This window comes from Bombus vancouverensis, chromosome 3, assembly GCF_051014615.1.
Source record: "Bombus vancouverensis nearcticus chromosome 3, iyBomVanc1_principal, whole genome shotgun sequence".
Classification (NCBI taxonomy): domain Eukaryota; kingdom Metazoa; phylum Arthropoda; class Insecta; order Hymenoptera; family Apidae; genus Bombus; species Bombus vancouverensis.
In genome coordinates this window covers 20,714,808-20,741,287 of record NC_134913.1, presented here as the reverse complement: position 1 = coordinate 20,741,287, position 26,480 = coordinate 20,714,808, and the positions used below count along the sequence as shown (strand labels likewise).

The 26,480-nt window shown below is 41.8% G+C and overlaps 1 protein-coding gene across 13 annotated transcripts in view; it reads left to right on the top strand.

The window, feature by feature from the left end:
• The window catches only part of raskol (Ras GTPase-activating protein raskol), a 255,886-nt gene that overhangs the window by 186,105 nt on the left and 43,301 nt on the right, over positions 1-26,480 (top strand). Inside the window, exon 1 of one of the 13 annotated variants that reach the window (XM_076617127.1) lies at positions 4,264-6,507. The exons of 11 other annotated variants lie outside the window; for them this stretch is intronic. In XM_076617127.1, coding sequence (XP_076473242.1) covers positions 5,667-6,507 — 841 coding nt within the window. In that variant the 5' untranslated portion in view covers positions 4,264-5,666. Of the gene's footprint in view, positions 1-4,263; positions 6,508-26,480 lie in introns of those variants that run through there. One more of the 13 variants, XM_033328329.2, reaches the window with a different exon arrangement.

Here is a 26,480-nt window from a genome sequence, read left to right as displayed (position 1 = left end):
TCCAGCAGTGTAACGCAGCTCCGTGGCTTTCCTCGTGCACGCGGCGCGGCGATCCATCACGCGTGCGCGTTACGCGCCTCGTACGCATCGTTTGCAAGCGACGAACGCGACCCACGGCGCCGTCCATGGCGATCCTTATCGACCAAGATCCGCGCGGAATCGATCGCTGTTCGTTGTACGAATGTAGAGATACACTCGATGGATGGAAAATTCGAAGCGCGATCGCCCGATCGATCAACGTTCCACGTTGGAATTGGAACGGAATAAGGCGTCGATTGAACGCAATTTCAGCGCGCCTTCTCCGCCATTACCCGACTGCTTGAGAAATCGAGGAAGAATCGTCGATAACGAATTTCACCGAAGATATTAACACTCGTACACTCGTCTAGAATATATGTTATATACACGAGCGATCATTACTAGACCGTTTTATAAGGCGTAAAAAAGCATTCTGTGCTTTTAGTTTTACGCTAATTTCGCTAATTAATATTTCGTTATTTCGGTGCTAGATATCTTGGATATTCTTCCGAAAGACATCGGTGACCGATTGGCTTGAAATTTAAAAGAGGTGGTAGACCCGAAACGTAGAATTTTAGCTTTGGATATTTATTAGTTTCCGAGATAGTAATACAAATCTTTCGATACTATACATTGAATGCTACCTATTTAGACGTTGCTGATACAACCGTCTTTGTTGTATTAGTCGTTGTTCTATAAATACATCCCGAGGCTCCTGTCGCTATTATGTCATCGGCAACGGTTGTGTTAGTAACGTCTGTACAGGCACCGTTGCACGCACGTATAGTACCGAAAGATTTTTATTAATATCTCGAAAAGGAATAAGTGCCCGGAACTAGAATTTTATATTCGAGGTCTACTCCCTTTAAATTTCAAGTAAATTGGCCACCTTTCGCAAGTGCAACCGACATTTTATATCTAATGTCTGCATACGATTCAATACATGTCCTAGATGCAACAAATTTGCCTATGCGCCCACGTAATGCATATCTAAGAATTTTGATTTGAATTCTTTTAATAATCGGATTGATTCGTTCTATAAGCACGCTGCCTGCGATGTTCTATCTACATGGATCGCATGCATATCCCGTAAATAAGTCAGTTTTCAAAATTTCAGACGAAATTTAATATGTAATTAATCACGGAGCGTGTACGAAATCTCAGTCTCGTAAAAAGTTAAGAAAGAAAATTGATTCTTGGGTTTAAAGCTACCCGTCGATTGCCATACAAAGCTAAGAGGGTCAGGATGACGCACGAGGATCGCGCTCTGATATAATTGAAATTTAAGCGACACCCTCTGCTTCCTCGGACTGCACCCACTGGGAACATAGAAGTATGTATAAATAACACCTGTTGGCGAGAAACACGCGAAGGATGACACCTACTGTTCCTGATGAAATTTAAATCGCGGTTGCAACATTCGTTGATTGGACGAGTTTGCGTCAAGAATCGAACATTGATGCTGAATCGATGCCTTGGATCGGGGACAATGGAATTGATAATAATTGAGCGGTTGTTCCGATAACCCAATCGAAGACTACTCGAGCAAGCTAAGTCGTATGTTGCCTTGACGAAATTGAAATTTAAATCATAGCTGCTCGTATTGATGCACGGCACCTACGGTCTGTGATGAAACTTAGAGTTGCAAAATTTGTCGGTTTAACGATACCCGTCGCTCGGATAAAGAACAGTCGTCGACCGTCGGAATTAAAATTTCAACCGTTCGCGCAATTCCAGCTGTCTCGGATTTAATTTACGTAATAATACTATAATATGTGTATAATGATAACGATAATCAGTCACATATTACGTATAGTGTACTTAGGTATATAATTAAAGGTTGATAATCCTAGTGTCGATACAAAAATTTACTACGTTCTTCAGCGAAATATAGTATCATGTAGTATTTTATGGAGAAAGTCGCCGTAAAGTTTACGGTTGCCATAGAAATTGTCCGGCGAAAACGATCGACCTGGTTGAACGTACAATTTTGCAGAAGCGGCTTGGTTTCACCAAACTATTTATGAATTTTTCCTGTTCGCAGAATTACGCTGTTAAATTATCTTTTTTCGCTCACAGGATGGAAATCGTCGTGATAGTAAATCGACGGCGTTTGCTCCAGTTTCGAAAGAGTTCCTGCAGAGCAGGAAACGATTATCGATTGCGATCTTAGGTCCGGTCTGAGTCAGCGATGCTTTGAACGTTGGTAATAGACATGAAAAATTGCTTCGAATATCATCGATGATAACATTTAAATTTCACATTCAATATTTAATCATTGGTACTATTGGATCGTGAGTAACCTCTACAACGATTTCGATTAAGGTAATTTTGATTTGTATTCCTTATTTTACGTGATCAAGTCGCCGTCAACCGCGTACGATATAAAAATCAAATTAAAACTACATCGATTCGGAATAATACCATGTTATATCTATTGGACGACGTTCTTTTAAAAAATTATTCGATCTTGAACCAATATCTAAAGACAGAGGGAAAAATCGTATATTCCTAAGTCAATGTAAATACATGGAAATAAGAAGATAAACGTTTTCTGTGAAAAGTAAGATTAGGTTTTCCTTATTTCAAACGAACGCTGCATACATACCTAACAATTTTACATCATTTTGAATTCCTCTGTAACTCGTCGAAGCTGTTAATTCGCTGGAAATCACTAACGCAAGTCTATCAGGATAAAATCATTCGCGTAGACAGTCTTCTATTTTCAAAAAGGTATTTCCTGTTTTTAAAAATACCTACTATGATACAGTGGATAGGATGGTACTTTTTCGATACACCGAAGTACTTAATCGTGCTTATCAGCTAGAACGATCAAAGTTCTATAGCGCCGTTTAAGTAAGACAAGAGCGAGAAAGTGATCAAAGGCGAAGTTTAATGTATAATTTTATTTTATTTAACGCGAATTTCATTGGACTTTAAGCGTAAATATTGGAATTTTTTTGGAAGTAACCGTTCGTTTAGAGGCGTAGAAAAGAAAGTACGAGCTGGACGAGCCTTCGAACAGTGACCATTGAACAGTAATTGACACACGGTATCAACGGCTGGAACGTGACGCGAATTTCATTCTTATAAATCGCAAACGGAATTAGATTCTTGCATTATACGACGGTACGAAGAAAGGTACCGACTCAACCTCTCCTAAATAGAAGCTTGATCGAGTGTAATGGGTTCGAATAACAATGAAATCAAGTTCGATGTAACTTGAAAATCTGAATCCATTTAGCGGCTACATGTTATTTCGTTGAATAAACATCGATTCGAACGTTTGCAATTACCAAATGTGAAATTGGAAACACAAAAAGATACATACCTACGTATTTGTCATTTTGGTTTTTTATTTTTGCAGCATCGTCAGACTTTTCTCTGGTAAAATTTTGGTCTTAAATTAATCGTATTACCTTAAAGCAGATCATAAAAATTAAAATGATAAATAAGAGAATTTCATCTATTCGAAACGATTTAATACTTTACGTGTATGTACACACCGATATGTATGCGCAGTTAATTAATCCTTCTGTCATGTTCTACACCTACGTTTTAATAACAACAAAATATTTTAAAGAATTTTAAGATTTGATTAATCGCATTAATCGTTTTGTGTCAGCACACAGTTTAACGTTTCATAATGAATTACCATTAACGCGAGCATACAACCGATGTAACAGATAATTGCACGCGAAACGTATGATATACGTACGATATACGAGTATTTCTCGATGGAATCGACTCTACTCCGATTGTACATAAAAATATTCGTGCTATCAGCGAAAGGTTAATTATAAAAGTTTGCCCTCCCTCGCTAGATCTCGCGCGGTCACTTTCAATCCGCCATCGAGCGGCCCAGCATTCGGTTATCTTATCTACTGTACCTTTTAAAATTCCCACATCTCTAATTAGTACCGCGAAAGAATCTCGCTAATCGTATACCCGAAGATTCTTTCCATATTGGCTATGCCAAACGGTTGAACAGAATTGGTGCAATTCATTTATACAATATCGTAAATAACATCGTAATTAACACCAGAATATAATATATATAAAGAAAGAATGCCGTGAATGCCATTCTGGACACGGTTGATCCTATCCCATGCCTATCCTTACGCTCGAGCCTACGAGCACGACGCGCGGCGCGGCGCGGCGCGGCAACGAGTTGTCTCTGGTGTTTGCTCGGTACGGCCGCCAGAGGCGCTGCATGTTACGTTCGGTTTCGCTAGAAGCTCGAACAGATAGTCGTGAAGCCGTCTGCCGTGTGGACGATCGTGCGACGTTGCTCCGCTCGCGTTCATACGTTTCGTTCGTCGTAAACCGTTGTCGATTTTGTGTGTCGCTCGGAAAACAGTGGTTGATGCGCCTGTCCTTGAGAAGAGAAACGAGAGATGCCGCCGTGCTCATCTCGACAGTTGGCGCGCATTCCTCGAACGCGATGACGGCCAGGCCGGACCACGAGCGAACCCGATCTGGAAGTCGTGACTCAGATCCTTTTACTTTTCTTCGTATATACCTCGTGCCCGGTCGACCACTTCAAGTCCTTTCTATGCAGGCAATCGCGTTCGACATTCCCGTGCACAGAACAAAACGCAGTTCTCATTTGGGGTCTGTTCTTTTATCGCGCGATTCATTTTGAAACGCACGGTGAGTCTCTCGGTGGTCGTACATATACGTGTCAACCGATGGTATTCCGTACATTCTCGGAACCGTTTCGCCCGTCTCTGACAATGTACGTCTTATACATCGCGTTGTGTGAACTGTCGTGACGTGCTGGTCGTACATAGGATACTCGTGTACCGTTGTCGATTATCGTCGATCGAGAGAGAACGAACGAATGCGCGGAGGAAACGCTGCACCGGCGATTAAAAGGTGCCAACAGAGAAGCGTGTCGTAAATATCTGTCCGTAATCTTCAAATTTGTGAATCGACCGTGTAATGATCGGTTGTATGTCAGAGATTCCACGAGTCGGGCGCCGAAGGACAAGAGTCACCGGCGACGATAATCGAGCGAAAACATTGGTCGATAGTAAAAACACTGTTCACAGTTCAACGCTTGGCATTATCTCTGTCCGTGTACGCAACGAGGGTGACCGCTGTATTTGTTTTTCTCGATACACGTGCTCCTGCGAGCGGCGCGATACGTCGCTCCATCTATATTTAGTGGCATCGTTCGGAGCGAGAAATTCGTGAGCCCTCGATCGCAGTACGCGTTTTCTCGGTCCTTCGAAATCTCTCTCTCTCTCTCTCTCCCTCCCTCCCTCCCTTACCACTCTCCTCCCTCCCACCCACTCTCTCTCTCTCTCCTTCTCTTTCTAACGAGTAGGGTGTGAAGACGGAAACATAAGGTGAATTTCAGTGAACTCCCTCGGACCAATGCCGCGATGGTGAGAAACGTATGGTGTATTCGCGTAAACTTTTCTCGCGGAACTGGTGGAATGGTGAACGTGTGACGTCTTTAACGATTCGATGCGACTTAAAGGCGCGCCCTAATTACGTAACTTTTGTTTCGAACCGATCGACGGATCTATTCGTACGACTAATATGAATCGATTTTACGGAACGGTAGTCGAGTTACAGTAAATCAAAGCGAAGGGAAGAAACTGTGAATCGTGACATGTGAACTAGTCGCATCCGGAGACATGTTGAACGCAGAGAACACCGAGGGTTCGCCGAAACGAAGGTCGACCTTCTACGTATCTTTGGATACCGATGCCCGACAACCCTCGAAGATCCCAAAAACGATCACCACCGAGTCCGACAAGTTCGTCAGCAACACATTTCCCATAAGTAACTCGAAAACGGTGCCAAACGTCATTTTAACCCGTACTTTGAGCAACAAGGATGATTCCTTGTCAAATTCAAAACGTACGGAGGAGTCATTCCCCGAGTCCAGAGGTAAAGTGCAGTCATTGACGAAGATATTTGAAACCCCAAAGGGAGAGCAGATGACAAATAGCTCCGAACAGAGAAAGAAGGTGGAAAGGACCAGGTCGTTCAAAACCATCGAGAGATTTCACAGTCGATTCACCGGTCGAAAGGATACGAACAGAAAGGACAGCCGTTTAAATAATACCATAGCGTGCTTCGAAGTGGAAGACGAGGACTCGAGGAAGAAACCGGATGCGGATAAGCGAACGAACTCGAAGAATCAGGATTCGAAGTCGAACGGTGCTGGTAAAATTAGTACGGAGACGAGAACCAAGCAGAATGGCAGTACGACGTTCACCAATTTGTTGATACGTAGAACACACAGCACGAAATTAGCCAGGAGTACGAGTACGTTGGTGAAGGCGACTGGCAGGCACGCATCGGTAGACAATCCGTGTAGCGTCGTGACGCCAGCCAGGGGAGAGAATCATCGGTCGAACACCGAGAAATCGAAGGAAGACGAGGCGCCGGACGATTCTGTCGCGGATAACGACGAGGGTACCGAGTCGTCCGTGTTCGAGGACGCCGACGCGGACGCTGGGATACATTCAGGTAGGCGTGCGCGCGTTGTGTACTTTGTAATCACGATGGGGAGCGTGGCTCGACGTGACGCCGATGGAGAACGAAATTTTTTTTCGATGACGAGATTCCATAGTATAGTCGTTCTTTAGGTTCGACGAGAAAGAACGATGACATAGTTAGGTTTGGGTTAGGTGCGTTTAATGCGCGCGCTTCGTAACCGTTTGCTCACGGTTTCAGTTCTTCGAAAGTTGCGTTTCAACGATCGAAATCCTCGGATACGCTTCGAATATACGTTTGAATTTATTTCGATCGTTTCATGGCCCATATGAAAAAAAATCGCGCGGAACAGTCAAGCGAAATCGACCAAAGAATCGTTAGATACTCGTCCGAATTTACTGGCCGAGCGTGTAACCAGCGTTAATTATTCGCCTCCGCGCGCGAATGAGAACCAATTTATGCCGAATTTATGGCGAACGTTGCTAAAAAAGAAAAATATACTCTTTACAAATATCTTAATAAATTTGAGTATCGATCCGTTTGCCATTCGGTCGAGCGAGCGAGTTGTAGAATTTGAGGAAATTTTGATTACTAGTTTCTTTTGAAACTGTGAAAGTTGTTATTTGTTGTCGAACTTATGATCGGTTAATGGAATCGTTTGTCTAAAAGTATCGTAAAGATGCTATTTTCGATAGAATCTTTGTCAGTTGAATCGTGCACCGAGCTTTTTTTAAAAACGGGTTACATATTTACTGCGATACGCCTGACATACGTGAAATATAGCAAAGTATTTTATCCAGTTCTTATAATTTGTATACAAGGTTCAGCGATATTTCTCTGAAATACGGATATAACAAAGTTTCCGGAAAGATGTTCATGGTTTATGAATATACGCAATTTAAGCTACTGGAAATCCTCGGCGTTTCTGGAATCGGTCAAAATTTGTGTGCCTCGTCGAATTCGCTGATCCCAGAGTTAACGAAAAGCTTTCCACGACTATCTAAATGTATGTAGATTCAGAAGAAAAGGTTGGACGAAATCGTGGTTGAGCGACGTCGAACAAAAGGGCTACAGGGTACGGGGGATGCTCTCGTAAATCAAGTCGAGGAAGCGATTGAAATTCGCGATTCCAGCGACGAATTCGCGAGTCCCGTTAGTTGGCCAGAAATTGCTCGGTGAGCGAACGCGAGCTTTTTTATTTCGCGTTCGCCCGCCGAGAGGATTACCTTAATTAAGGGCGAACGATCACGAACCGCGATCCAAGCCCTGTCGCTTATTTTTTCAAAGAAAATCGCGTCATTTTAGCTACGTAGTTACTACGCCAGCCAGTACTTTACCATCTCTATTTTCGGTCGATGAAACGTAGCTATAGTAGTATCTATAACTAGTAGGTAAAATAGCTGTAAAATATTTCGCGTACATCGAAGCAACGTCGAATTTAAATAGAAGTCGAATTTGATTGTAGCTTAAATTTGCTCAGATTCGTTTTACGTAGATTCGGTTTAAGTGGTATTTTCAAAGGGTTCGTATTTGCCGGGAACTTACGATACGAATACGAAGCAAGACCTACTTATGCGGTAGCCTGTTTCAGCCACCTGCCTTTCAAGCCAGGTCAAAAGAGCCAGAGAGTTATTTGGGTAGTTGGTAGGTTGGCTGAAGGAATAAGGTTGACACGATTGTGCTTCTCTTTGTTAGATTTCCTCACGACGACCTTCCAAATTGAACTCGTTGCTCGTGTCTTCGATAACAGGCGACAAGTTGAGTAGCGAGACTAGGAAGCATTCGAATATTTAGTTGTGCCTATTTTTTTAATACATCAAACAGCGAAAGCAATAAAAATTATCGCGATAATACGATATCTGGATACTGTATAGAATTTAAAATTTTCAATCAAATTTGCAACGTTACATTTTGTCAGACTTTCTTACGATTTACCGTAAATGCTTGTAAACATTTTTTTACGAAATAAAAAGTATGGAAGATACGACGATATGGAATGAACGAATATATCTATTGAATATTCTGTCTAAAACGGATTCTTATGATAAAAGAGAGAATGCGTTGAGCACGAAGCAAAGAAATCAATAAGGCAAGACTGTAAGGAAAATCGTTGATATCTTAGATGCATATCTATCCGAATACTCGCAACAAACATCAGCGTGAATCAGTATTTACGATTTATGATGCAATAGCCCGATATCTGATTCGATGTGATAACTGGTTAATCGGAAATACGTTTTACGCGCATTCTTTGTTAGGTGTGTGTCTTAAAACGCGCCAATAAGAAGCGAAAGCGATTTAACGTAAAAAAAAACTGTTATTTAAATCTCTGCGTACAACAAACTTTGCTCAAAATGAAATCTCAATATTATTACTTTTATGAACGAGATATAATCGCATTTTGGACGACCGAGATTTCAGATTAAAGTAACTCGAAATGAAAACTCGGTGATTATCATCGGATTTGAAAAATATACCAGTGTTTGAAAGATTCGAGGCTACATGATAAAATTAAGCTTTCTATAAAAACAATTATGTATAAATATCTGGACTGAAAAGAATTCAGAATTTGATTAAAGTCTTTCTTTCGTATACGGTTTATGTTCGCAAGAAAATGTTCGACAAGCTAACGTTGTATTTTCTCTCTCGGCAAACGCTTTCCACGTATCTCCGATAGTCGGAGTAGATATCTCTGTACGTAAAAACATCCACGAAACATGTACGTACCCGGACTGTACATATTTGCATTGGAACAAATTCCTTTGTAGCATATTCCAACGTAATTCTATGCATCGCGAGAACTCGATCGTTAGGCACAGGACAAATACGGATCTTCTGTAAAAAGCGACATAAGGTCGCCACTCGATATCGTCCGATACTGTTTTTTCGGGCCATATTGCGCCAGTATCGCGGCAGATAAGTTATGCTCGATTGTAATAGAGTCGTTTATCTGTCCTGATTCTCGTCACCTCTCTCTCTCCCTCTCCCTCCCTCTCCCTTTCTGTCTCTTGATCTCCTTTGTAACGCGTCGTCGTGCGAATTCGATTTTTCACGCTTCGTTTTCACGTTTCCATGAAACGCGGAACCCCCTCCGGCACCCGGAACTGCACTCTGCAAACGAGTGTTTAATGGATCGACCTCGATGTCTCGCATTCTCTCTCATTTCGTATCTTGCTCCCCTTTCACTGTGAAAAATCGCGATGACATCACGGTTCGTAGCTTCATCACGAGTCACGGCATTACAAAAATCGTTGCTTTTTCCGTTCTGATTTCTATTCGGCCTTTTTTCCTTCCCTCATCCACGATTTTTTTTCTTGGCTTTCTCCTGCATTTTTTCCTTCTTTTTTTTTCTTTTTTCAATTTCTGACTGATCGTCCACGAACAATGACGATGTCGAGGATGGATCACGATGAACGAGGATAGGTCCACGTCATTGGTGTGCTCGTCGCGATGATTCGACGTACGTACCTATACGTGCTGTTTGAAAGAGGATATAAGTACCGTTCGTATGAATATTTCAGGGACCTCGACGTCGTTCGTGTTTCACCTTTTATTCCGAGACTTAATTATTCTTCGTTGCAGAAAGGATCGGTGGATTTCTAGGGAACGCCGAGCACGACATAAACGAGGTTATTTTATAATAGAGAACGTATTAGGTTCTATAAATTTGAGTTGTTGGTGCGATTAATAGTTCACGCACATAACGAAAGGTTTAACGTTAATTCGATCGAAGACTTTGAGTTGCTTGACGAGTATCGATTATCGTGTATGTACCTGTACGTATGTATTATTTTACTTGTTTTGTTCAAATATACTTCTCGATTAATAATACGATACTAATAAAGAATTAACAACGATATACGTATAGTCAAATTTTTATTAAACAAAGGATAAACGATTTTATAGCGTTTGAACGAGTCATTCACAGTGGTTAAAAAACTACCTACGTATCTTTCAATTTGTATCGAGTTACACATTCGCACACGTCTGAATACGCTCGTTCTCGTAAAACGAAATAGTTGTGAGGGAAAAGTAATAACGGGATCAAGCAAGTAACGAGGCTACGGGACTACGTTTACTACTGAAAGCTGCTAAACCCAATTCAGCCGAATAGGATGGCATTCGGTGCGATCAGACCTACTACATTGATAACGAGCTGCGCGACGTTATAGCGGCAATAACGCGAAATGACATCAGAATCCCGTTTCTTTGTTAGTAATTGTGCTCTAATCGCGAATGCTCGATGCAGAGTGGATGGAACGTATGCACTCGAGAGAGTAAGTGAAACGAATTTCAGGCCGAGCGGTCGAATCTAGGTCTCGTTATGAAATGATTTCGAAACGGCCGTGCTTGTTACTTAATTGTGGCCGATCGTGCTTAACGTGCTCCAAGTTACACACCACAATGTTTGAAAATAAAGCGGGAATGTGAGTCACCGTGCATGATTTTCACCAATGCTGAATGTTCACCGCGATTCGATTCGATTCGTTTCGTTTCGTTGGTAGCTTGTCGCGAAATATCGACCGTTGTTTCCCGTATTTTGCAGTCGATTCTATGCGCGAAAGAAACGATATGGTGGAGTAGCTTCGATGATTATGATAATAAAGGAAACGAAGACTTTCTATTCGTCGATGAGTAGAGCCAATAAGTACATGGACCTGTATATTATTTTTTATAATTTTTTTCATAATTTTGGGGGACCCAGAATAGAAAATTCATGTCGTACAATAGCAAAGCAATTTCCAGCGCGTCTGGTAAATCATACGCGTTCGTGTGTCGCAACTTACACTCTCCACTTGCGTTTTTACCCATTAGTAAGGAAACTGTACAGTCATTGGGAACGAAGCGAAACGATTCCTCGAAGGCAACCCTATCTAAAAAGCCAAGATTTCCAGCTATCGCTCGATAGGATTTGTTTATCATTTCCATGATAATCTTATTTGCAAACGTAACCGTGATAGCGCGACCTATCGATCCTTCGTGCTCCTCCAGATAGAATGGATCGAATCCGCGAGCAGGAAATGGTGTCCTTCCGCGAATGGCCGAACGTGAGAATACGCCGGAAATCCATTCCCAGCGAATTTCACAGCATACCTCGATTCGATGCTTAAAACAGAGAACCAGAAGGCTGGGCCTCGCTTTCTCACGATCAGTTTTTCAACAGAAATTAGATCGTTCGTCGATCGTTACGTTCGAATCGAAACTGGGCAGAAAGCAAACAATGCCGTGCGTTTCGACGTTTAATCGTCTTGCTGATTGTTATGCGTTGCGCGTATGTCCGACCAGATGCGTGCCTTTCCTCGCCTGTTTTCATTTCCTCTTCTTCGCCATCTATTCGGAATTACAGCTTCCAATTTGTTTTGAAATTTTTGATTGTCTTTTTCCCGAAGATTTGTACGATTATAGAAGTTTCTCCTTAGGTCGTTTATTTTAGATTGTCGCTGGATATTCGTGTTAAAATTACTGTTAAAACAAATTACACGTACATATAAGGCTATCACGTGTCTATAAATTATAGTTAGAAATAATTAGAAAATTAAACGTTGGAGTGAAATTTCACTCGCTAATACAGATCATTCCGATATTGCGGTTAGCTATAGCTTTTCAACGAAAAAACGAAAACTCTGCTTTAGTTTGATAAGAAAAGGAGAGCGACAGAATGAGAAAGTGTTATGAAATTTAAAAAGTTCATTGTGCAAAACAACGTGTAATCTCGTTCGTTTTATTCTCGTATTAATAAATAATCGTACATTATTAGGAATTTCTCGAGAGAGTCGTGCGTTTTCTCGCGTAAAATTCTTTTTTCTGCAACAACGCTGAGCTGCACGCTAGCAAGCGCAATTGCAATTATGAAGTGAACGGACTTGTTTCATTTCGCCGGGACATTGTGCGTGGGAACGTACAGCAGCGACGTTTAGCAAACGATATTTAAAGCAATTCTAAGTGGAAGAGCCCGTTTATTTTCGCCTTTTCCATCGTTTTTCTCTGCCGGCTTTCACCGTGTAAAACGCGTTTCTTCGCTGTAGAGTGATCTTATCGGTCACAAGGGAAGATCCCTAACTCGGAAAATCAGAAAATTATGAGACTTCAGGGATATCCTTTTCCTGATAGCCAAATTCGATCCTAGGGACTAAAATTGTTCCCTGAAAATGCGGCTACGTTTCGATTTTATGCCGTAACTCGTAAACTTTAAGAGACGGAGAAAAAGTTTTCAGCTACAAGTTACTTCTTTTAATTAGAACCGTCATTTGGTCAAAGATTTATCAATGGTTTCTATAGTTAGTTGTATAGTTAGAATCTTATTGCTGTATTTAAATCGCCGATTAGGATTTCAGGTGAAAAAATTATTATTTGCGTCTATTGCTTTTTTCCAACTATATAAACAATCGATGAATCTTTCATCAAACGACAGTTCTAATTGGAAAACGTAACTTTTGTCTGAAAATTTGTCTTCTATCTCTTAGCGATTACAAGCTACGGCATAAAATTGAAGAATAGCCGAGCTTTTAGGGATCAATTTTATCCCCTTGCTTTGAATCTAACCAGCGGAAAAAGATCGCGTTATACGTATCTATGTATGCTGTACACATGCTCGATGTTTCATAACTTTCGGAATCTCCGGATCGAGGATCTTGCCTCGTCAGTCAGCAGGAATGTTCTATACAGATTTTTCTCTCGATCCTCTTTTTCTAGAAACAGCTATTTTTATGGCCGCTTTTTATGCATCGTAACGACGCGGCGACCCAGTTTCGATATTTACATTTCATCTCTGCCATGAAATTTCTTTCTTATCGCGTTTTGTACCAATGCTCGGAGGTTACCGCATCTCGAAGTTAGAGGAAAAGTAAACGCGACTCGCTATTATCCAGTCGTAGAACGAGAAAAGTAGGTGTGCCCTACTAGAAAGGAACTGTAGGAGGAAAACTTTCGCGTGCTTACGGTTTACATATGACGTAGCAGCGATTACACCATGACGATGAGCAGTTTATCAAAGTGGATAGTCGTCTATGTTGGAACGATAACCGTTAGCCACGAATTTACGGAGAAAGGTAAAACAAACGATTCGCGAGGAATCGAAAGTTAAGAAAATACAAAAGACGCGTAATACGTTTTTAAAAATACATAGTCCCGTACTTTACATTTGAAATGATCGATCGAGTGGAGAGCTGAAAGAGCGTACAAAAGCTTCTTGAATTCGTTCAGAGAACAAGGCGTGGCTTTATGAGGCGTAAAGGCGTTGGAACGTTTATAAGAAAAGGCACTAATACTGAATTTATTTTTTTCCATTGTGTTTTCATGGCATTGTTGAAAGACCAGGCATGCATAAAGTATACCGACGTCGGGAATTTCATAAAAGAGCGTTTGCGCTAAGCGGGAAGAAAATGAAGGGGAAAACCACTATCTCGCATTTCGGTACGACCGTTAATTAAACCTTAATTGGGCAGCGTTAATTAGGTATTTAAAAGCAATGTAATATAAAAAATGTATACTTATAACGGAGCATAAATATGGTTTTGTCGTAAATCATATTACTTGTATCAGCTAAATAATGGAACAATATTTTCTGTTGCAAGTTATATCGGTGAACTAGGCAGAATAATTCTTTTCCAACGTAATAACTATGTAATAACCGTAATTAAAACACCTCGTTAAAATAAATTAGATTTTTACACGAGTACAAGTTTATTCGTATAGCTCCGTTTTATTAACGTAAAATTTATGTCAAATAGAAGAGCATAGAAAAAAGTCGACTCCTGAATCAAACATTCAAATATTTATCGTGTTCTAATTGATTAAATAATTTCCTTCGTCGAAAAATATTTCGCGTGCAATATAGTTTAAGCGATACAATACGCGATGACACGTACATACAGTCGCGTAGGAGTGTAAGTTAACGCTCTGGCTAAAAGTTTGATGTATTTTACGTATGTGGTAAAAATACGACTCAAATCTGAGATATACCTGCAACGGCGAATGTCTTCTATTCGAACGACACTGCGGTTCTCAACATTGCGACGAATAAAAGACGTTCAAATTCGAGTGACAGCGATGAAGACGGATCACTGGAAAATCGCCAAATGCAGCTCCCTGTAAATCACGCTCTTCAAAGTGGTTCGTCCGCTTATCTCCGTTTTCCAAATTAATATACCAAATAATGCGAATTAAGTTTCGATCGTCACGACCTGTTGCGTCGAACGTGCATCTGCCTTTGCGAAAACGAATCACGATTTCTTCGTCGTAACGCATCGTCGTCACGGACAAAAGAAGGAAAACGGCTGTAAACGTGCTTGAACGTGGCCTCGGCGGACTTTTTTCGCGCTCGAAGACGAATGGGCTTTCGGCGAAGGGTCCAGGTCCTAAATACACAAACGTACACGAACGCACGGTCCGAATTTTCTCGCGCCTCTATGGATGCATAAATCATGTAGATAGGAATCGTGCTTGGAAACGAATAGGCAAGATCGGTGGATCGGTGAGCTCGTGGGTAGTTTTTGAATTTTTCCGTTGATCTCGTCACGTAGACGCGCGAATTATATAGTTCGGTGGAGACATCGATGACGGCAAGTCACGATTAACCCCCGTAGTAACAGACTCTTCTTGCGACGTTTACGATTAACATATGTACCTAACACAACCCGAATGAACCCATTTGCACGCTCGATGGATACAACGGGAGGTCGGGTTCGATTACGCCCACGTATCGTGAAACTTCCTCGATTTTATCGAGTCGAGCTGCCGGAAGTGACATCAGACGTCGAATCGCGAGCAGAGCAGTCGGAAAAGTGACGCTACACGTGGCCTCCTGCAGTCAGCGGTCGTTAAGTCTGACCACCGTCGAGGACGGGATCAATTGAGTCGGCAATTTGTCGAGGCTACGCGGAATCGAGCGTGGACTCGCGCGTATCCGTCTCTGCGAGAATCTGCGTATCCGCCTAATCGCAAAGAAGATTCGACGATGTGCGAGAGAAATTTTAACAACGTGTACTTTGAATGCAATTTCACCATATATCTTTCTTTCTTTTACGTACGTACTTTTGTGAAATACTTGTTCGGATCTTTCTCACGGATTAAATTTAATACGAAAGCGCGCCGAGTGCACACGAGTTCGTTAAATATTCAATCGTAACAACCAGATGCTCAAACTTCGAACAGTTCTCCGAAACGTTTTATCAGCGCGCGTACACAGATCGTTGGTCCTTGATCGAAATGACTCAGAGACAAAAGCTCTTGATCGCGTGTCGTGGCCGACGTAGTAGTAGAAAGTATGACGCGTTGATCGATCACAACCGCGAAATTAATTGCGTTATTACGTTATCACATTGTACGCCAGACCGGACGTCGATGATCGACGCGAATAATTAATCGCAAGTTCGTTGCTCTTTGCCAACGTAACGGGCTTCCATCTGAATGCGACTCGCGACATTTTCCTTTCTAAGGACACGTTTTATCGTACCAAACGAGTTTCTCTTTTCACGAGCCGAACGCGATCGAAATACTGGCGCGAGAGATTCCTCGAATCGCCGTCACGGTTTCGCTAAAATAGCAAGCACTCGTCATTCTCCGATCCTCGATTCTATGACCAATTACTTTTATATTCTTAATTCGTTGAAATAACTTTCCATTCCCATTGACAACTAACGTCACGACACTGCCTTTTAACACTGCGAAAGAACCGGCTTTAAAAGCTGGCTCAGGATTGACTTAACCGAAGGTGTTCACGGCGTTAGATCTAAATTCGATAAATTAGAGAGATATTCGCTATAATGGCAGCTTAACCCCGAGAGCACCGGTCGCTGCCCACAACCTTTTTCCTTTCATTACGGTTCGTGATAAGGATCATCCTTTATCGTCATCGTAATAGAGAATACGTACGTACATCGGCAACGTAGATCGTTTATCGAGCCCGTACACGCATACCAGCCACCAGATAGCTATTTAAATCTGCTTTTGGTAACAACGAATGGCACAAAGCGGCCCCTTAATCCACAGAAATGTGCCCTTTGTGCCAAGTACGGGGCCCCACCCCGGCCGCCTGGTGATCCCTTTAAAAGCTAGTTTATGATACATATTGGCTATCCCGTGACACCCCTCGAGAGGATCCTGTGGCCTGCATCGAAGTTGCATGCCCTTTTTCCCCCTATACTTTTGTCGATCGCTTGTTTACCTACGTGGAAACACTATCGCCGTATCCCTGTCGGTTCGCGCACCCTTTTGCTGCTCGTATCACGCTCGCAAAGTTTATGCAACCGAAGTACCAAAGCCTTCTTCGCTCGGATTCAGCTCGATAGACACGTTGATATTTGTCGCTCGATACATATATCGTACGTGGTTACAAAATTATCGGCCGTCCAGTTATTATTACTCGACTATCTGAGAGAGCGAACTACGCGAGACGGAACACATCGCGAGACACCCTGTTTTATTTGAAGGATCGATCGCATCGAGTCGGTTGCGCAACGAGTCCCCGGCCCCGTTACACGCAAACTTTTCACATCGAGTCGATCGAGTTCTTTAAACGTGACGTTTGCCGATGTTTCGCAGCCTAGAGGATCGAGGCTCGTTCGACGAGTTTACTCACGCCACGCTCGTGGTCGTCTCCCGCCAAATCGTCGCAAGTCCGTGTCGTTCCAATTCGTCGTCGCCAACTTCTTCTTCTCCTTCGGAGTACGAGGATGAGTCACGTTTACTACGAGTCTCGTGAACTCTGTTGCCTCGTCATCCTCCTCCAGGGGATTAACGAGCCTGTCCGTTCGTTTTTCTTCGAGCAAACCGGAAACCGATCTCCCGTTGTTCCGACTGCGGAAAGTTGGTCTAGGTGTAGACGCTACTCGCCGGGGCTAACTGTGTGCGATACGAATCCTGGATTTTGGAGAGCAAAGCGCTCCAGGGATTAGCAGGTTAAATGCGATTTTCGTGTTCCTTGTATAGAGCTTTACACGAAGATTTTCCTAGTAGAGGCCTTCGAACGACGGAGGTAGAAAGAGATGGGCGAAGATAGAGACGATCGAATTGGTTGCGTTGATACGGTGTTTTACGAGGGTTGCGAGTTTCCTCGTTTAACTCTCTCTCTTATTTCGAAATGCTTCTATCGACCGATATTTCCTCGTCTCACTGAGAGTAGTCGACATTGTCTGCCATATTTTAACCGAACGAATAAATCAGTGGGCCAAACGTAACTAAAATAATAAAAGATAATAATACAATTATAAAAATAATGCAACAAAGAAGGATAAAACGCGATGAAGAAGAGGACAAAGGCGAATAGCAAGTATCAAAGTTGATAAACTTTCTTCTATCTTTAACACCGCGAATGATGCACGCTTGCGATATAGAATTGGCTCTATGCAGTCGCGCTGCATCAGAACTGGGACATCCGGTCGGAGCGTGGCAAAAGCCACGCGTGAACGTTACGAGTCCGATGAATAATGCAAATACGCGCCGGCTAGATTATCGTTTCCCCCTTGCGCGTAAAACGCTGAAAACCGTGGCCTCGGGAAAGTGGATCGACGCGTGGCCCAGAAAATTATAATCGCTTCGGAACCTACTCCCGCCTATCTGTGCTAATCGCGCAGATGAATTAACGACGAATCGGCCTACAGTCTATGGAGATCGGTCGAAGGAGATAATTAGCGCGGTTACGGGGTTAGAAGGATGGACGAATAGGAGAGGGTGCTTGGTTTCACGAAGGAAGCTGTCACCGGAAACGAACGATAGTTGGAAAAATCGACGGTGTCATGCGAGAAAGTAGTCCGATGGACGTCTGTGCGTTTGATTAACAATTTCTTTTTTTGCGAATGCGTTATTTCATTCTTGCGTTAGAAATGCGACTCCGATCCCTGATGTAGATGATACGTAATTAGCTCTGTCAGATTATGTCGTGTACCACTTGTACAACATCTCGTTGATTATCATTAAATATTTATTATACATGTATCGTTATTATTTTTTTTACCATTTCCACGCTTCCCGACGCATTAACGACGATCAACGAGGCTCTTGCCTTTGTCGTTTACAGAAATGTCTCGCGTGTAATATGTTTCCATATGCGTAGTTCTATTTTGCAGTTTCTCGTAAACTGCCCAACCATTAGAAGAAATGTCGGTCAAACGATTGGTTTTTTCTCTGCTAATTTTCTCCCTTCGATGTCCTCTGTCTCTGAGATAACGTAGAAAATCTTACAAGTACTTTATATAATTAATCATATTTGGCGCATTAATCGCTCGCAGAGCTTACCTTCCTGATACGAGTTTCGAAACATGCAGACAAAGAAGCGGATAAACGTGTACCTCGTGATACAGCATGGTGGAAAAATCTCGTTGCATTACGGTTATCTAGCAGTGAGTCATCGATCGTTAATCGCAGCTATGGGTAGTAGTGGCATGGGTATATGGTGATAGTATAAAGTATCGTAGGTATACGTACTTTATCGAGAAACGTTCGATTCCGGGCTCCGTAGCATATCGAACAACGCATACGATAAAATAAGAGTCGGAATATCAAGTAATAAAATTAACGAAATTTTTCCCTAAATGCGATTGCTATTAGCAGGAACATGGTACCTATGTGCGATATTGAAAACGAATGAATGCTTACAACGAGAAAACAAGTTTCTGTAAAACTCTTTTACATATTTGTCGATCCGTCTCCACTCGAACGAACACCGATAACGTACCATTTCTTTTACGACTTGAACTATACAGAGCTTTCTTCTTGTCCCGTCCAAGCAACGTTATCTCGAGGAAATTTTTGCCAAACGATACAAGCAATTCTCTCGTTTCCGCCTGGCTGTTCGAAGGCCTTGTCGCCCGAACAACGGTTGTCGAAAGTTTCCCAGCAATTTCCGAGCATTTGGTACTCGGTCGGTATTGCGTTATCGAAACACCTCGTGAAACAGATATATGGAAACGACCGTCGTCTCGTATCCATTATCGATAACGAAAAATGGCGATAAAATGCGCGTATGGTGATGAAATTCCGAGGAAACGACTCTGTCCGATTTTTTGTGAAAATAGAATAGGAAGTGGTTCGGACGATTCTCGCGCGAAGAACTCGACGATAAAGGAGAAAAGTGATACAAGTAACGAAATCGGTAATTTCTTACGTTTTACGCGAGGACGAACATTAAAAAATAGTTGGAGACGTCAAAAGACGTTACTCCATAGTAAGAGCATCTTTTTTCAATTGCGTTTATTCGTCAGAAAAACGTATTGCAAAATTTTGCTATAGTTGCGAGTCAGATATAACGAGGTCAGAAATTAAATCATCGAGATCGATGTCTTAGATCGAGATTCGTAGATAACGCGTTACGATATCGTACGAGATACGTTGACTTTGTAATAAAAATTTCTTCGTACAACGCTGGTCGAGATTTCAGCCCCTTACGCGTCTATATTTTTATTTATCGCAACACCCGAGACACGATTTCTTTGTACGTACCGGCGTTTGTACCATTTTTCCACCGAACCTCTGAAATAGAACATTCACTTACGTGTATGTTGCTGGTGGAAATAAACGAAGCAGACGTTGACTCATACATACTGAAACGAGTCTGAAAAAGATCCCCTTCTCCACGAAATACATAATTAAAGCCGAGTGGCTGGAGTGGGCGCCGAGAGGAAGAGGAGGGTGTCCCCTGAATCAGCTGGTGAATAAGGGCCAGGATTTCGGGGCTTTGCGTTAGTCATAGTTATTACGGATCTGGAGCTCGATCCTCCGGAGTGCTGGGCGTGAATCTATCGCCAGAGACGGGATATTCGACTGTTTGATCTTGAGATGACATACGATGACTCGAAATAACGTTCGTGGGATTTATTTCGTAAGTGTTACTTGCAATCAGCAAGAAAGGGAGTAGCGAAAGATCGAAATTTGCTTCCCTTAGTCTTTCCATTGCTGACATTTTCAGAGTACAGTCGACGATTTCAAAAAACATACATCTGATATTATAATTGTTATGCTTCTTAGTCCAAATATATTTGTTATTCGTCGTGATTGCATTTAAGTCTAAAAGTAAAAAGAGCATCAAGACGCGAGTTGGATTACTCCCTGGACCTTAATATAAAACACGTTGAACCGTGAAATTTTACGCCCCGTAACAGCTCTACCTTGCAATAGAAGCTAATCGATCGTTAAGGGATTAAGCTTAAAGTATACCTTTTTACACCCTCCCCCCGCACGAAGAAATATAAGTCGATCAGTCTTATCGAAACGATCCTTAGGCGAAATGGAAGTACGCGAATTCGTACCGCGTCTTTCAATTTTCTATTATTTCTCTGGTTTCGATTTGTTGTCGCTACGGAAAAGTGAAAGCAAATTTGCGTTTCTCGATCAAACACGGAGAAACGTCGCGTCCCGTGGTAAGTGAAAGTAGAGATAAGAAGAAATTCTCTCGTAACGAAAAGATAACGTTAACGGAGTGTAAATACTTTCGTTTGATTTTAATGTATAATTTTTTGCACATACGTAGTTTGTTCGAGCGTATTTATTTCATACCGTTATTCTTATTATAACGCTATATAACACAGTCGATATTTTCAACTTCTTTTCCGCGTAAAGAAACCTTTTCAGCAATTAGCATAGAGGTAACTAACTTTTCACTCGAGAGACGTTTCAAACTCTTTGTCAAAGCGGATATAGTAGCAATGGTAATCATTTGCGAAACAGGAGTTTATTCCCTACGGAAATTGGGAAAAAGCGCTGGAATTGAAACGGAGTCGTGCACGCAGTCGCGAGAATTCACGACATTTCCATGCTCCTCGTATCAAGCTAGCTCTCTGTCTTTCCTTAATTACTTCATTATGCGAGGTTATTACCCTTCGGTGCCAACGACCTATGACTGTGTTAAATCTAATAACAACGCCGCCAAATGTACCTTCTGTATTTCCGTTTTAGGCGAGTGGAAAACATATGGCGTTGAATTTTCGAATTTCGAATTCTGACTTGGTCTCGTGGAAGAGGTATCATATATACATACATTTACAGATATATGTACATTTTTATTGTACATTTTTATTTCTATGCTATTGTTTGGATGCGCGGCAGCGTGGGTATTGTTATTGTTTTATTGTTTCCTCGATTGATAATTATTAAAACGATAGGTTAATGATTATTTGCGATCTCTTCGCTGAAGCGTGATACACACGCGCGTACGAAAAGTTTTGCAAGGTTTTTAAACGTAAATGGTTTCGGTGTAATTGAGTCAGTGGATCAGGTGAGCTGTGGTTTGCGGTGGTGGGGTATTTGTATAACTGCTTATATCGACAAAGTGCTTCTCCCGCTACTCCGATGAACGTTCTTCCTGCTCAGAACGAGTTCAAAGATCTCATTCCACGAACAGATCTATGACGCTTGTCGGTAAAATGGAATTCTAAATATGCTGTCGCCGAAGTTTTATCGCGCCACGGTATTTTTGTGCTCTGTCTCAAAGACACGTGCCTACAGAGTACCGTTTGTACTCTTTGTATCGCGACTTTTGTTCCTCGATTTCTGATCTTCGTAATTTCATCGTCGTTATGGCACAATGTTGCTTATCGCTAGTTTCACGAACTATGTCCGAAATGTCTGCCGATGCTCGATGCTCGATAAGTAATAAACGTGACACGAGTATGAGCGGATCACGCGAGTCTTTGGTTAATTATTCCAGTAAATCGAATCGTTTTGTCGATATTGTATGCGCTGGAAAGAACCGTTGTCCGGGAAATGAGTTTGATGCTCGAAACGAGGAAAGAAGGCTAAGGTGATTTGCTCTGCCGATGAACCTAACGATTAGAGATATCTTTCGTTGCATTCTCGAGCAATTAGCGACCTTTTCCGTTTTCGTTCCTTCGCCTAGTTACTTCGTAGAAAGCACAGTTCCGCTTCTTCGTAAGTCGATTTGTAACTTTATCGTCGGTTTATCTGTTCAAAGTAATGCCAAGTACGTATGAGAATAAACAAAATCAAAAAATATACGATTTTAACAAATTCCGAAATAAAGGGGCGTTGCATTAATCCGAAAACACGAATGGATCGCGTAGATTTCATTGTATTCGAACACCTTGTTCGAGATGCCACTTTACCAATATAAAAAGTCACTTTCTACAGGTTATTTTTCGATAAGGAAAACCAAGAACGAAGTATCGGCTAGAAAACGCATCATCAAAAACACCATTCGCACGCGTTATTTCACCTCTACTGGATTGTTTCGCGCGCAACAAACTCCCGTCTAAGTCTAAACAATACCATCGTTCCACCCCATAGATCCTCCCAGTAAACAGTTTCTCCAACGTGCAAATTCGAAAGAAAGAAATATTGGAAGGTGGACGCGGGAAAGCGTCGTAGCCCCGAGTGTCGATGATCTCAACCTCCCACGTTTACCGTGCGGCGTCACGGTGACTTACTGCTTAGGCATTTGGAGAAGAAATTACCGTGATGAAGAACCCTACTAAGAAAAGAGAAGGGGTAAACTATCGTCAGCGTCGCTTAATTACGAAAGGCTCGAAGGTGAGTTGGCTCGTGTCGCGGACGTTGAATTAATTACAATTGTCAACGTAACCGGCGTTCTCTCAACAACTGGTTATACTAACGACGAGAATCGTTGCATCTTCTATAGATTCGGGCAAAGAGGGAATTTAAGGACAATCGTGATTATTCGTATGTTTTTGAAGGAGTTATAGTTTCGTGGGAACCTCTAACTCTTTCGAAAAGCGATTCAAGAGAGAGTCGTTTCTCTTACTGTTAAAAGTCTTTCAAAATCAAAAATCATTTAAGACGGTAGAAGCGGTAGATTTTCGATTATACTATGCCGGATTTTTAACGTTATATGCGATTCAACGAGTACAGAATATTAACCCTGCATAGGGAAGTAAGAGTCTGATAAACGTGTCTTTCCTCGTGACGTTGATTTCATTGACTTATGACCTACATTTCTTTCCTTCGTGGTTGTTTAAAATGATAGTAACGATAATCGTTAGGCTCTTCGCCAACGAGTTTTCGAGTATCATCGCGTACCTTTCCTTCGTTTCTTGTTCGACATAATCGTCATTTAATACGCGCCGCAATTATTAACGAAACCAATGAGTACGTGTTGAATTACTATGCAAACAAGAAACGAATTACGTAAGTGACATCGAATATTACTGCGTTTTGATTACACGGTTATAACATTAACGGCATAGATTACGGAAACGGTTAAGAAAACGTGCCGGAAAGATGTTATTTTATTGCGCAAGGAATTCACGCGCATCCTACTTTTCTTACATCGTCACGTTTTATTTAGACTCGTTTAACACGAAGATTTATCGTCCTTCTAACCAGACGTGGATAACGCGCTTTACTTATCTTATTGATAAACGGATGGAATTATCTACTAAAAGAGAACTCATTCAGTAAAGAATTTTTGCACCTTTTACCGAACGGTCTATCCAATTTTTCGATTTAAGTTCACCTGTTAGTTCAACGAATTGGCTTACGTACTATTGGCTCGATAGCTTAATACGAACGTTTCGCGAATCGAAACTATGTACCGCTTGTAATATCGATACAAAAAATCCTATCGTTCAACGTCCAAATAAACATTTCATTGGTTAATCGTGAATTTTACAAGAAACATTTATCAAAATACAAGGAAGATCGAAAGATATCGAGCGTAGATCTCCGTTCTATTTCCAGCAAATATAAACGATATAAACGTACAAAACGTCGACGTATCTTTCGTCGCGCGTGTTTATTTTACGTAGTAAATTGTTTTGATCTGTTAATCTTGTAAACCGCACGAACGATTGGCACGCTTTCAAGTACGAACAAGACGAATGTTCCAAATTGAAAGATCGATCCTGTACCTACGATTTAACCCGAATAAGATTACGCGCAGCTTGCACGAAAGAGAAAGTACGAAACGAAATGACAATTAATCGCCGCGACGTTCAGCCGAACGACGTTAAACCCTGTTGGAAATGTCACTTTACGATATCTCTATGCTACTACAGGCGTGCACGTTGCAACCGAACGACGTTGACACGCGAATTTACCGGTGGTGGTAGTGCACGCATGTGCTCACCGCTCGTGCAGCTGCGACACCTGCGAATTAACGACGGCTTCGCATCCATTAAAGAACAGCGAGTTAATCGTTTACGGCGACGAACATCGCGATCGAAGAAACGACGATTTTTCTTTCAACTCGTTTTGTATTCCTCCGTCGTTTCAGGGACGTTCCTTGGATCGCGACTATCGATACGTTTTATCTTCCATGAATATACACGCGAAGAAGATCGATTTGCCAGGCTCCGTTGAGCTAATTTCTTTGCAAAATGTTTAGAAGATCAACCACTTTACATCCTCACGCGCTATCCCACAATTCCTGTATCGAAAATCACGCCCACATCCACGGACCTGCCCTATTTGTCACTATCGACATCTGCATGTGCACGTGCAGCTGCACCTCCACTCTATAGCGTGCCGAGAACGGCCAGTCGCATCTGCCTGGTCGCGCAGGGTCGCGTGCCCGGCTCCGCTCCAATTATCCTTAATTATTATCGTGATAATCGTTATTACCGAAGCGGAATGTCGATCGAGTGGGACGATAATGCCGCGAAGACGAGTTCGGCGACGACCGCTCCACGTTTCCCCTTTTTTCTTTTCTCTTTGTTCGATCTCGCTGGCAAACCGCGAGCTCCGCTGATCCTCGGATAAGAGCGCTCACGCATCGGCGAAATCCGTATAAGCGTATTTCGCTATGTTGGAAACTTTGGCAGAACGGAGAAAATCGGTAATCGGTATCTTAACAAATGTGTATCGCTTTTGTTTTACGTATAAAGGATTTGGTTATCTTATTCGCGTAAAAGATGGCTACTTTATCAGTTAGATCAGAGTTTAAATATTTTTTCACGCGTGTATTTAATCTCTCGATTTTAGTTCGATTTTATCGGAGTACCTTAAACTACGATTGAGCTAAATAGTACTCAACTATATATTAAGTTTGCGACAAGTTCAATTTGCCAAATTTATTCGATTTAAAGTAGGTCACGTTCGGCATGAACCCAACGATTATCGCGTTAATTAATCGATTTAATCAACGTTCATTACCATCGTACCGAGCTAAATGAATATTCTATGAATGTTTAAGGAACACAATAGAATTAAGTATTCTCTTGAAAGAATCTATGTGCCTAGGATTGCATAAATAATATTTCATTGTGGACAATTTGCAATAAACCCGGAAATTGTTTAAACGCGAGATACCAGAGGCGGATGTTCATTGTTCGATCGGAAATGAAAAATGTCGGTCTGAGTCACGAGAGTGCGCGTCGCGTTGATTGTTTTCCCTTTATTATGCGAGGTGGATGCGAACGTATATTGAGAAGAAAGGTGTTTATGTATTCGCTTATCTCCGCTTTGCATACGTGGTTCTTGGTTTTTCTTTACCGATTATTTTCATTCGTGAATATTATCTAAATAGACTATCATCGATGTTTTATTTATTAACGCGAACTCGTATGATGTATCAGGACGACGAAATCGTCGGCATCTATAGCAACACTTAACCTCGGTCCGTGGGTTTTCGTGCAAGGGTCCCGATCGTTACAAAAACAAAACGCTTGGATCCCTAACGATCGTTAAACTCCTCCGACGCGGGACCATGCGATGGAACAACGAGCACGCTTGTAGCGGACGATAATTCGCGATTAAAGGTGACCTCACACGGGCCATCGCGCTGCCTTCCCCGAGAATATAAATTGACAGCGATGGTGACCCACTTCCGGGGGCACAGATTTATATCGCAAATTCGCGAATCGTTGCTGCTCGTCACTCTAATTTCGTCGTCATTTATTAAGCCACCGAATTTCCAATGTAATAATAAAAATGTTAATATATAGGTTATACGATTAACGTTAATGTACTTGTTAGAGAAGTTTGGTCGAAAATACAAATTGGAAGGTTTATGTATGAAACTTATCTTTTTGAAGAGACCGATCGTTTTGCAAATTTACTGGATATACCCGTCGTAATTTGCTACAGCTTGACAAATCGTA